This window comes from Podarcis pityusensis (genome assembly GCF_964106645.2).
Source record: "Podarcis pityusensis genome assembly, chromosome: 15".
NCBI lineage: Eukaryota > Metazoa > Chordata > Lepidosauria > Squamata > Lacertidae > Podarcis > Podarcis pityusensis.
Genome location: NC_138040.1, coordinates 15,283,550 through 15,296,225, shown reverse-complemented (window position 1 = coordinate 15,296,225; position 12,676 = coordinate 15,283,550). Strand labels below are relative to the sequence as shown.

Here is a 12,676-nt window from a genome sequence, read left to right as displayed (position 1 = left end):
CTCCTGTGGGTTCCAGCAACTGGGATTCAGAAGCATCACCGTGCCCGACTCTGGAGGCAGAGCATGGCCAGTGCAGCTAACAAGCTTATATCCTCCACAATTTCGTCTAATCCTTTTAAAAAGGCCATTTAGGTTAGTGGCCAACATCTCTGCCTCCAGTGGGAGGGAGTTCCGCTGTTCATGCGCTGCGTGAAGCTTCCTATGTTCCTCAATCTCTTTGAGGGAAAAAGAGATATAATCTCAGAATATTTTAAAATGAGGGATGCTGGTGGGCCCCATGTCTGGCTGAAACCCCGGGGGTTGAGGCTGGTCACTGCTGAGAGGGAAAAGCACTTTGTGCATGCTCAGAGACAAGCCCTGCAGGTTTTTACCTCCCATTTTGTCCAGCTTTACTTGAGGCTGTATGTTTACTCAGGAGTAAATTCCATCGGGGTTGCAATAGCGAGGCTGATTCGGTGCTTACACATGTAAATAACCCAAATTTGCAAGCTCCCAATTTCCCAGGAAGCCACTGGCCTCCCGCTTGAAAAGCCTGCGGGGACAGGAGCACTTCACACGTGCTCAGAGGCGGTGCTGCGTTTAGTTGCGACTCTTATCTCAGGGACTCTCCAAAAAAATTGATTTCGAGGTTAGAGTCCCTCTGTGTAGTAGCAAAGAAGCTGCTCTGAGCACGTGCAAACTTGCAAGTCAGCGAATTTCAGATCAAGGTGTATTTCAAACCAGAGCACATTTACGTGATATGGCCACGAAGCTTGATGGTCTCCGAACATGTGCAGAGCGCCACGCTTTTGCCCCTTAAAAATCAGCCTTAGCAGCGGTGAAATCAACAGACCTCACTGGTCTGGTAATGCGTTTCAGATCAGAGACGCGGCCAGGAAACTGGGGCGCCTCTGAGCATGCACAGAAAGCCTCCCTTTGGGCTCCTGGCTCAAAACTCTGTCCCCGCCCCTTCTGCTAAGGAGGCTGCCGAGTCCAGCCAATCTGAAGAGGGCGAGGAGGGGGCGGCGCCCGATTTGAAATCTTTTCAAGGACCCGCAAAAAGAGGACTAGATCTCCCAGCTGCAAGTGGCAGAGGTGAGTTTAAGGGGGGGGCTCTCTGGGGTCCGGCTGCAATTATTATTAGCCAGATGCATGCATGCAAATATCGGGGCATCATAGAGGCTCCCCCTTTGCACCCCAAAGCAGGATGCGACGCGCCTTTCTTTGCAACGCGGAATAAATCGAGTCTTACATTCCTGCAGGGCGTGGACGAGCAAAAGCATACAAACGAATAAAATACAAAACGATCGGGAACAAGCTCGAGTACACAAAACAAAACGTAGACTGGGCGTTTCCCCGCGTTGCCAGGAAAGCAAAATATTTGGAAATCGTTTTGCACGGCCACAGTAAAAATGGATAGCGCATTGATCCATTAGCCATTTATCCTCGCGTGCTGTTTCTGTCTGAGTATTTCTTGTTTTCAAAACAAAATTTAAAAAATCCTTCCAGTAGCACCTTAGAGACCGACTAACTTTTCAAGCCAGCGACCAGTGATGCTTGGGAATGCTATACAGCTACATAGAGTTTTGAACACAAGAAGATCCTGCTGGATCACGCCAATGGCCCCCATAGTCCAGCATCTTGTTCTCACAGTGGCCAACGACCAGATGCCTCTGTTGGGAAACCCACAAGCAGGATTTGAACACAAGAGCCCTCTCCCCTCCTGTGACTTATAGGAACTGGGATTCAGAAGTATTGCTGTCTCTGACCGCGGAGACAGAGCACAGCCACCCTGGCTAGTAGCCATTCATAGCCCTCCTCTCCTCCATGAATTTGTCCAATCCTTTTTTAAAGCCATCTACGTCAGTGGCCCTCACTGCCTCCTGTGGGAGGGAGTTCCACAGTTTACCCATCTGTCCAACATGCATCTTGAATAGCCATGAGTTCTACTGTTATGAGAGAGGGAGAAAAAAACTTCTCCATCCACTCTCTCCATGCCATGCTTTACTTTTAAAAGCATTTATCACGTTGCCTTTTAACTCGGCTTTTCTCTAAACTAAAAATCCCAAACGCTGCAACTTTTCCTCATAATGGAATTGCTCCATCAACCCCTTGATCAATCTGGTTGCCCTTTTCTAGACGCGCCTAGTTTTTGGAAGAGGAAAGCAAGGAAAAAAATATTCTGAATCCCAGAAGCCAGGACAGCCAGTGGGATTGCTGCACAGTGATCCCGCTTGCTGTCCTGGCTTATGAGATAGTGGCGCGCAGCCCCGCTGCTCCCTGAGCTGCTCTTTGGGGTGGCGGGGGATAGCCACACACAGCCTCTTCCGGGCAAGGGGAGGCTGCACATAGCTAATCCAGAAGCCAGGACAGCCCCAAAGAGCAGCTCAGGGAGCAGCAGGCAGGCTCTGCTCTGCCGGCACCCGGGGTTTCCCCCGCCAGCCCCAAAGAGCAGATCAGGAGAGTGCTGCACTCTGGCAATTTAGCTCCAGGGACCACACATTCGCTCCATAAGACGTACAGTTTTTAAGAGGAAAAAAGTGTGTCTTATGGAGCGAAAAATATGGTAAATCTCCTGATGGGAATTTGACTGACCCCTCTTGAGTAATCCAGGTGGTTAGCAACTGACACTAAATGCCTGCCTTTGTTCTCCCCTCCCCTCCCTGTAACCCTTTTGTGATCTTATGGACTAGAAACCTGAGTGGGCTTATTTACAATACTTTGCTTAGGGGAGCCCAGCACAAGGAAAGGGAAGATGGCATCTGTGTTCCAGAGTGTGGTGGGGTCCGCCGTCGGCTGGCGAAATCACGAGATCCTGCCTGATCTAGAGGAGAGTCCGCTTCCGGACAGGTTCAGGAAGAAGTCTTCTCGCAACCTGACGTCCATGCGGATGTCTCTGCGGAAGCGGATGCCTTTAAAAGAAATGGAGGTGAACATTGACGAGAATCCAACATGGGAGAGCCTGGAGGCCAAGGAGAAAAGACAGAACTTGCGGACTCTTACGAGGACAGCTAAGAACGCCTTTGGGACAGTGTCGCAGGTATGGGTGGCTGCAATGGGCAGGTATTCAAAGAAGTTCAGATCCAGCTACTGGAATGCTAATTTGGCTTCCTAGAAGTGGTTTACAAAAAAAGATAAAACAATGACATTATCACTAAAGCAATATTGGTGACGATAATGTAAGACTATTGAAACTGCCTTAAATACTTTTTTTTCCCATTTCAGAAAATCCAGAAAAGCTGTCAAGGCCCCACACGGTCGCTAGTCTCCTCCTGGAACAAAGCTTCTGTGGGTGGCAGCAGCAGGGGCTCTGCCAAAACCCAAAGCAGGCCGCCCCGGACCCCTCGCCGCAAGAGCAACAGGCTTGCCGCTGTCTCGACCCCGACATCTGACACCAGGATTGTGTCCCCATCCGGCAAGAGATCCCCCTTTCAGCCTGGCTCCTGCCGGCTTAAAAAAGAGCTCCTCCCTCTTCGGAGATCCATGAGGGCTGCAGCCTTGAGAAGCCCATACGGTTCTCCTGCATCTGTCCGACAAAGGAGGCAAGTGGAAGAGAAGTCTGCTGCTTGCTGAGCTAGTTTGCCAGCAAAGGCTTAGGAGGAAGGAATGGAGGCTTGGAGCCTTTCTTATTTTCAGGCTCAAAAGGTGTTTCCAGTGAGGCTGATGTTTTGATCGATCAGCTCTGTGGCTGGGCATCTCTCCTGCATGCCAAAGTTCCTGATTACAGATCTTGGCCCTTCCATGTAAATTGCAGGCTGAGGGAAACCTCTTCTTTGCTTGGAAATATAAGGCCACTCCATATATGAGATCTATGTCAGCCTTTCCAGCAAAGAGGGGTATACCTTTTTCTGCCCAAGGGCCACTTTTCTCTCTGGAGAAACCTTCTGGGGGCTACATAGCAATTGTGGGCAGGGCCAGAGGTAATTCCTGGGATTGCGATGTTTCCTGAGGTCAAGGAGCAGGGTTTTCATCTGTGTTTGGATAAAGATGGACGCCATTTTGATTCAAGATGGTGGACTGATCCTTTCAAAACTGCAGTGGCTTTATGGTGTCTTTGAACTCCTGAGCAACGAGGCTGCTTGTATTGAATAAGAATAATAGATTTAGAACATAAGAGCCTTCTAGATCAGGCCAATGGCCCATCTAGTCCAGGGAGGAAGTTCCATAGTATGCATTAACTGTATGCATCAACTGGTTTAATGCTGAATTTTAAATTGTTGTAACCCACTCTGACACCTGCTGATGAAAGGCGGGGGATAAATTTAATTAACCATGACAACAACAATAATAATAATAGACAGAGCAAAAGATGTTACTCTTATCCTTGCAGAGTAGGCTACATTCCTGCCACGGAGAACTCGTGAGTTTTCTGTACATACACAGCCTCTCTCTCTCTCTCTCTCTCCCCCTTCCTTCCTCTTCTGGTTCATCCATTCAAAGGAATGTCTGTTGCGTTCTGCGGAGGCTACTCCTGCTGATGGTCCTTGCCTGAATTCCCCCATAGCGCTAATCCTAGGGGCTCAAGCTGGCTTAAGAGAGGTCAGTTTGAAGTGCTCTATAGATAAATCTATACGTTTTGGAAAGTTGCTTTCCTGCCCGCTGTGCCTTTGCACACCTCTGATGATATCATCAATGCTTCTTGAGATCAAAGAGCAGGGCTTTCACCTGTATTTTGGATACAATTGAGTGCCCATCTTAATTCAAGATGGCAGACTGGAACCTTTCAAAACTACAGTGACTTTATGGTTTCTTGGTATTCCCAAGCGATGAGGCCGCTAGAATTAAATAAATAATAATGGACCGGGCTAGGAAGAAGTCCCCAGTCTCTTGCTCAAGACCCGATTCATGACCCTCCTTCGTTCTCTCTCCATTGCAGACAATTTGATTGCAACCTGGAGCTGGTCTCCACCGGCATTCGCCAGTTGAAGTGTCTCTCTCGGGCCTTCAACGACATCATTGTCCAAGAAGAGAGGTGAGCCCGTTGTGTCGGGTGGGGCTTCTTCCTCCCACTGGCCAGGCTACTTGCCTGCTATTTAGAGCGGGGCTGTAGTTGCCTTGACTCTGGCCTGTGGCGGGGAGTGCATTACTTGAAGGGTGCCTATGTTTCAATTCTCCTGGTCAAATGTGCTTTTGCAGATGGAGGGTATTTATTTCTTCAGTGAGAAATTAGCCCTTAGTTGTTGTTTTTTAAAGTCTCTAAGTGGTTTACATAAGAGTATGCAACAGTCATAAAAACCCCCCCACATGATTGAAAACAGGATTTAAAGACAGCAGACAATAACATTATCAATATGTTTTTATGGGCACCCAAAGCAGTAGGTTGTATTCTACTTGGAATAAACTCGCTTAAATGATCAGACCTAAGCTGAGGATTGGACTAGAAGAGCCTCTGTATCCCTTCCAACTCTGCAATTCTATGATGCTAGGCATGTCAGTTAATTTCAATGATTCTACTCTGAGTAGGACTGATACAGCCGACTGCAACAAAGATGCCTGCTTAGGGGTGGCAACTCCTTGCCAATTATCATTATCTGCACCAAACATTTAAAGCAGTATTGCCATGACTTCCCCCCAAAAATCCTGGGAACTATAGTTTGCTGAGGGTGCTGGGTGGCCTCTACTCCCCTCCCAGAGTGCTACAATTCCCAGAGTTCCCTGGGAAGAGAGATTTACCACTTTGGGAACTGTAGTTCTGGGAGAGGAATAGAGGCTTCTCAACACCCTCAACATACTACAGTTCCCAGGCTTCTTTGGGGCTGTTCCCTGGGAAGAGGGATTTACTGTTAAACCACTCCGGGAATTGTAGCTCTGGGAGAGGAACAGGGGTTTCCTGGCAGCAACCTCAGCAACAGGGTTGGGGGTTCTTCCAGACCCTTCAAAATTCATTGTAAGACACCTAAGGATGGAAGTAAACGTCAGAAGGAGCTGGTGAAAAATGGCTCTGCTGCTTTTACAAGCACGCTCCACTCTATAATTATTTAGCATTTATATTTTTCCATGTATGAACATATGGAGGGCACCCCATGCTGGTTACCCTGCATTCAGGTCCTTGGTTATCAAATGCTGCTCAATCCCCTTTTTAAACTCCCCCCCCCCCCCATTTAGAGTTGGTGTTGTTGCTTTTTAAGCTGGATGGCACACCTACCAGGGATGTTGTTGCCATAGATATTTCCTTCCTGCACTTGCAGGGAGCTGGAGGACTGGCTGACCTTTCTGGTCCTGTCTAAGCCCACAACTCTATGATTTTGTTCCTTGCCAATCCAAAGGAATGGAAAGAAGGTTGTGGCAATGGGGGTGGCTGGCAGGTGGTGGAGCTCAGGAGCGTGGCTCTTATCTTCCTGTCCTGAGATATTCTAGAGGGCAGCCTGTTGCTGACCAAGGCTCTAGCGGCATCAAAATGGAACCACCTATGAGCCAGTTGAAAATCTCATACCTTTTCAGCTTGTAAACCCTTTGTTCCTAATATTCTCTCCATCTACTAGCGATATGAGAGATTCTCTCATTTCTAACTGAAGAGAAAAAAAACAAACACCCAGGTAAAAATGTGCTCTTTTTGTTTTGCTTGGAATATTCTCTAACACACCCGTTTCCTGCATGAAGAACACCAGCTTTTTAAAGATATATGTGCATGCCAAATTAAAGCCCTCTTCAGAACCTTTACCCCCTGGTTTTCTATGACAGCTACCCCCTGAATAATACTAGCCTTCCTTATGTGTTTGCAGATGGTTTGGGTGGGTACATGGGTGTCAAGCAGTTTAGCCAGGAAAAGCCAGTGCATTTCTTCTGGGTTACATCTACAGAAGTCTAATGTCCAGTTCATGGGAAGTTATGGTACTGCTCTATTCTGCCTTAGTCAGACCCCCACCTGGAGTTGTGGGTCCAGCTCTGGGCACTCCAATTTAAGAAGGATATTGGAAAGCTGGAAGGTGTGCAGAGGAGGGCAACCAAGACGATTAAGGGCTTGGAAACCATGCCTTATGAGGAACGGTTGAGGGAGTTGGGGATGTTTAGCCTGGAGAAGAGGAGACCGAGAGGTCATATGATAGCTACCTTCAAATATCTGAAGGGCTGTCCCATGGAAGATGGAGTGGGCTTATTTTCTGCTGCTCCGAAGGGTAGGGCTCACATTACAAGAAAGGATATTCCAGCTGAACATCAGGAAGAACTTTCTGACAGCAAGAGCTGTTCGACAGGTGGTGGACTCTCCTTCCTAGGTTTTTAAGCAGAGGTTGGATGGGCATCTGTCATGGGTGATTTATTGTAGTTGAGATTTCTGCATTGCAGAGGGTTGGGCTGAATGATGCTTGGGGTCCCTTCTGACTTCTGTGATTCTATAAAATGACAAGGAAGGATAATCCGACTAAACATTAGGAAGAACTTTCTGATGGTAAGAGCTGTTCGACAGTGGAACAGACTCCCTGGGAAGGTGATGGACTCTCCTCCCTTGGAGGTTTTTAAACAGATTTAAAGTGCCTGGCCAGCGCTTTCTTGATCTCCTGGGGCAGAAGATATAGAAGCATGATTAGTCACACCAACAGGGTAAAGAACAGCTTCTATCCATGGGCTGTTAGGCTGCTGGATGAAAAGATAACAACAGGGCAACTGACTTTAGGGTTTGGTGGGTGTCCGTCAGTAAACGAAGGGAATTAAGACTAGGAGAGCTGAGTGGGGGGTGCTCGAGTAATCTCACTGTATACAAGTTGTACAAGTGACAATAAAGTATTTCAATATCTGCCATGGAAGAGACTCCTGCAGCCCTTCCAACTCTACGATTCTGTGAAATATGGCGCTGCATCACCAACTGTGGCCTGCCCTCAGTCAGCCCTCACTGGCTTGCCTTCTAACATACAACCAACCAACCCAGGGTGTTGGCAGCCCTGGCTGTCAGCTTCCATCCACACCAAACATTTAATGTGCTAACAATGCTCCTTTAATGTTTGACATTTTACTGTGATGTTTTAGTTTGCTGGCAGCTGCCCAGGGTGGCTGTGGCAGCCCAGTCAGATAGGCGGCCATCTATTCCTTGGGAAGTGTCTGCCCTGTCTTCACCGATCTAACTTGGAAGTCCTTTGACGTGAGATGACCTTAACACACTTTTCTCCTTCTCTGCAGAGATCAAGCCATTGTCAACTACTACCAGGTGATGGCGCAGAACTTGCGGGCTGCCCAAGTGCGGTCCCGAAACCTCTCCCAGTCTTCGCTCAGGAGGCGGGTGGCCAAACTGCGCTGGGAGCTCAGCAGCTGGGCTGAAAATAACTTTAAATAGTATTAATCTTCGAGAATATGAAGGGTATGTTTGTTTGTTTGTGTGTGTGTGTGTGTGTGTGTTTATCTTACTTTTTAAAAATAGTGTTTTTTGTATTCTACTCTGAATAAGCTTGTGTTTAAAAAAATACACACTAATTTTGTAACGTCTCAGTGAAACTACATGGATTTTTCTTCCTATATATGTGAACGTCTCTGCTAAAACTGATCCTATTTATGGCATTAAGTGAAGCTTAACCAACCTGAATTTTATCTCTCTTTTATTTGAAGGCTGAGGTGTAAGTGTATCAATGAATAAAAGGAAATAAAGCTACAATGCTGGCCTGCTTAATCGCTGGAAAGCAGGGATGAAGGATGTTGTGGTTCCTTCCAGATGTTGCTGAACTACAACTCCCAGCAGCCAGCACTGCCAGTGATGAGGAGTGATGGGAGTTGGAGTCCAGTGACATCAGTAGGGCAGCAGGTTGGCAAAGGCTCATCTAGCCCTGCTTTAGCTTTTTATATTAGGAAGACTTTACCATCTCATTTTTAATTGTTCCCTGTTTGGGCCTATGTGTGTCATTCAGCACTCTATTAAAAGCACCAGCCAAAGTTAGCTGGGAGTGTCCGGGTTGTCTGTATGACACCCCGCCCCCCGCAAACCAACTTGAAGGAGGCCCAAAGAAGAAGTGTAAAATGTGAGACTGAATGCAGCTTCCTGGTAATTTTGGGCTTTGATTTAAAAGAGAAACACCAAGCTTCTAGTCCTTATGCATGAAAGGAGTTGGCTGAAAAGGTTTTGACAACACACAACAAAATATTGGGCCTTTGAAAACTTATTCAGCATCCCTCTAGTTTGAGGGAGGGGGGCTTCAGTCCACCCACCCGCTGTCATTCCTAGTCAAAAGCTAATAAATTGCAAAAAAAAAACAACCCAGACTATTTGCATAATTTACATGTGGAGCTGGGGGTTGGGTCACTTCTTTATTTGTTTGCTTAGCAGAGATGTCACACAATGCCAGACCTATCAACTGCTACGTATTGCTGCTATCTGCTCCCACCTGCTCCTCTCCTAATTTGGGGGATGCTGGGAATTAATCTAACTTTTGGCGACCCCTCTGCAACTTTCCCAGTCATTCCTGGCTGCTGGCTCAGGGTACAAAATGATGCAACCAGAACTGTTCACAGTCCCCTAGATGGGCAAATTGCAAAGAAGACAGTCAGTTCCAGAACCAATGCTTAACTTCCTTATTGTGTGTGTTATTGATTTTTGTAGATAATGAGTGTAGATTATTTGAGGAAGTCACAATCACACAGGCTTTCACAGGGATATTTCCAGCCCTGGTCTTCCTCCCAATGCAAATTAACACCCTCAAGGGAACAAAGTTTTGCCAGGCCTCACCAAGAGCCCATCTTGCTTCAATCTTCAATCTTGAAAACCTCCATCCTTCTAGTGACTGCTTTAATTTTTTTAAAAATTGTTTCTGTACCACGTTTTTACCCATGGGGGTGGCAGACAGAGTTTGACCCCCCCCCTTTTAAAAATACTGTTTATTTTCATGCTACAGAGGATAAATTTTGAGAAAACAATTGTTGCAACAGTAAACAACAAGTAGTCCTGATATAATTTTACAGACTTTTATCACGCCATGTTGGCCCCTCTTCATTTAACCCACCTCCCCAACAACCCTGTGAGGTAGGTTAGGCTGAGAGGTTAGTGGCTGACCCAAAGTCAGCCTTCTGTGAGTGAATGATTTGAACCCTGGTCTCCCCCAGTTTCCAGCCCAACAATCTAACCGTTCTACCACACGTGCATTTTGAACGCAAACTCACATTGGGCTCTGCATCTTGATTTGGGACTCAGTTAACCTCTGGAGACCAATTGCAGCTGGTAAAATGAGTTCTGGAAACCAGATGCACTGTGTTAGTTGTCCTAAGCAGGCTCCAGATTTTAAACTCCCATTTCCTGATTTCATCTTCTAACTTGTGTCTGATCAGAGCAAGCTATTATCTCTCCCTGCTTTACGGTTGAGTACAGGAAAAGAAGCAAAGTGTTTTGTTTTATTTTGTTTTGTTGAAGAAAAATTGAGCTGTTTAAACATCAATGGCCCCGGGCAACTCATTGAGGCTTCTCAGGGTTGGATAACTTCAGATGCCACAGGGAAGAGTTGCCCTTTAAAAAAACTGGTTGGGGTCCAACATTCAAAACAAAGCTTTTCTCTTTAAAGTCTGTCTCCTTTTCATCTTCCGTGGGTCCTCCTTTGTCTAGAAGGATTTAAGCTTAAGCAATAGTTGAGCTGTTGCTTCCAAAACTTGCCTTTGCAGATGTTTGGTGAGTGAGGGTGGTTCTGAAGAAAGAGCAGATTTTAGCAGGAAACTGCCTTGTGCTGTGTCCATGTTGCTCAGCATTCCCGACACGGACTGGCCGAAATTCTCCAGTGCTTCGTATTTCCCACGCTGCCAGGGAGTGAATCCGAGGCCTTCTGCATGCAAGGCAGGTGCTATACTATTGAGCAATGGTTGTTCTTTCCCAGATTCCTTGGTTTCTGTGTAGGCCAACATGACAACAAAGTTTGGTTCTGTAAAGGCAGGAACTGCAGGGGCCCATGCAGCAAACCTCTTTGCTCTGTGAAACTCCCCCACCACTAGTTTTTAATTCTTTCCCCCATTTTTCCTTCTGGCTGTGTTATAACTTCCTATTCTTTCTCCTGACTAACTTTCTGGTCAGAAGGACAAATGAAAGGGTTCCATTTCAATGCTGAAGGACTGCTTCAAAGGGATGGTCCCTCTGGCATAACCCTAGTCCTTACATCTAAAAAAATGTAGTATAAACACCAACAACTGGGAAACACTGGACTGCGAGTGCCCCAATTGGAGAACAGCCTTTACCAAAGGTGTCATGGGCTTTGAAGACACCAGAACTCGGGACGAAAGGGAGAAACGTGCTAAGAGGAAGGCACATTTGGCAAACCCTCACTGTGGTCGACTCCTGCCCGGAAACCTATGTCCCCACTGTGGAAGGACGTGTGGATCCTGAATTGGCCTCCACAGTCACGGACTCACTGTTAAAACTATGTTTATGGAAGACAATCTTACGCGGCTACGAGTGATCGCCAAAGAAGAAAGAAGAAGAGTTCTTAGTGGTATGAAAATATAACCTTATGCCCGGAAGCTGAGCCTGAAAATCCCCTTCAGATGAACTTTGTTCAAAAGGGATTTTAAGATGCAACTTCCAGGCATAAAGCTATTGTTTAATTACACAATGAGCAAAGGGCATTCCTAAGGCGACCAGCCCTTTGTTGAAGTCCTTCAGCACACAAACAGATCCAGCTTCTATCTGCCTCATAATGGCCCATTCAGCCAGCTGTAACAGCCAGTGCTGTTGTGGTCAATGAGTCAAGAAGCAAAACAAACCATTCTGTAGAATGGGTGGGGAATGGGTGTTGCTAGACTCCAACTCCCATCATCCCTGACCATTGGTGATGCTATGATAGGTATCTAGTGCAAAACATGGTGCTCTGCTCAACAGACCCAGAATCTGACCACCAGGGATCTTTTTGAAAGGGGGTTAAGCAAATTTGTCATGGATATGTCTGTCAAGGTCTAATAGCGCTGAGATCTCAATGGAAACTCCATATCCAGAGGCATCTACCGCTGGGTGCCAGATACAATAGAACAGGGGTGGAGAATATAGCACCCTCCAGAAGTTGCTGGAAGGGTTATAGGGAGCATGCAAATCCCATGTTACAACAGCTCCACTGGCTATTGCTCTGTTTGTGGGCACAATTCAAATATTGGTCATGAAAGCCTTGAACAGCTTCAGCCCTGGCTATCTGAAGGACCCTATTCTCTCCTATGATCCTGCCGAAGCTCTGAGGTCCTTGAGGGAGGCCTCTCTCTCTCTCTCTCTCTCTCTTCTTTTAGAGTTTAATTACTTTTTATCTATTATCTTTTATACATTTTTTGTTGTTGTTTAGTTGTGTCCGACTCTTCGTGACCCCATGGACCCCAGCATGTTTTTAGTCTTCTGTATTTTATCAGTGTTGTTTTAATTTTTGTAAGTGCTTTGATTCCCACACTGAGAAAAAGGCAGTATTTAATACTACTACTACTAATATACCCATCAACCCTAACCATTGGTCCTGCTGGCTGCTGGCATCCATCATCATCTCCACCAGAAGGCCACAGATGTCCCCCACGTTACCTGCCTAAGTTTGTCACAAGAGAATAACATTACGGGTAGCCTTGGTATTGTGCCGCTTGCCTTGGTTTAATGCAGAGGTTTTCAACCTTTTTGTGTCCCTTGACCAACTACATTCTTTCTACGACAGGAGCCCAGTTATGACACCCCTTTCCTGCAGAGCTGGCAGCCTCTCACCTTTTTCCAAACACCCTCCGTTAGTGTTCCCTCAGCCTCCTCTCCTCTTTCCACTCCTTGGGAGTCCTGCTGCTG

At 46.6% G+C, this 12,676-nt stretch overlaps 1 protein-coding gene across 3 annotated transcripts; it reads left to right on the top strand.

Moving 5' to 3' along the window:
• The first annotated feature begins 548 nt into the window (after positions 1 to 548).
• PIMREG (PICALM interacting mitotic regulator) lies at positions 549 to 8,560 on the top strand. 3 transcript variants are annotated; one of them, XM_080983890.1, is made up of 6 exons: positions 549 to 1,074; positions 2,709 to 3,019; positions 3,205 to 3,521; positions 4,856 to 4,951; positions 6,462 to 6,515; positions 8,092 to 8,225. In XM_080983890.1, exons 1-5 carry the CDS (start codon positions 897 to 899, stop codon positions 6,490 to 6,492), a joined length of 933 nt encoding a protein of 310 aa, XP_080840016.1. In that variant the 5' UTR covers positions 549 to 896; the 3' UTR covers positions 6,493 to 6,515; positions 8,092 to 8,225. The 3 variants fall into 3 exon arrangements, with proteins under 3 accessions (XP_080840016.1, XP_080840015.1, XP_080840017.1); XM_080983889.1 differs by lacking the exon at positions 6,462 to 6,515 and having other exon boundaries at positions 8,092 to 8,560; XM_080983891.1 differs by lacking the exon at positions 6,462 to 6,515 and having other exon boundaries at positions 938 to 1,074; positions 2,673 to 3,019; positions 8,092 to 8,560.
• Positions 8,561 to 12,676: the final 4,116 nt, after the last annotated feature.

What these genes read in the sequence shown, in the direction of transcription:
- PIMREG (XM_080983889.1), top strand. Translation starts at nt 897, where the DNA reads ATGCACAGAAAGCCTCCCTTTGGGCTCCTGGCTCAAAACTCTGTCCCC. An exon ending in GCATCTGTCCGACAAAGGAG is followed by an intron (nt 3,522 to 4,855) that starts GCAAGTGGAAGA and finishes TCTCCATTGCAG; the next exon opens with ACAATTTGATTGCAACCTGG. An exon ending in ATCATTGTCCAAGAAGAGAG is followed by an intron (nt 4,952 to 8,091) that starts GTGAGCCCGTTG and finishes CCTTCTCTGCAG; the next exon opens with AGATCAAGCCATTGTCAACT.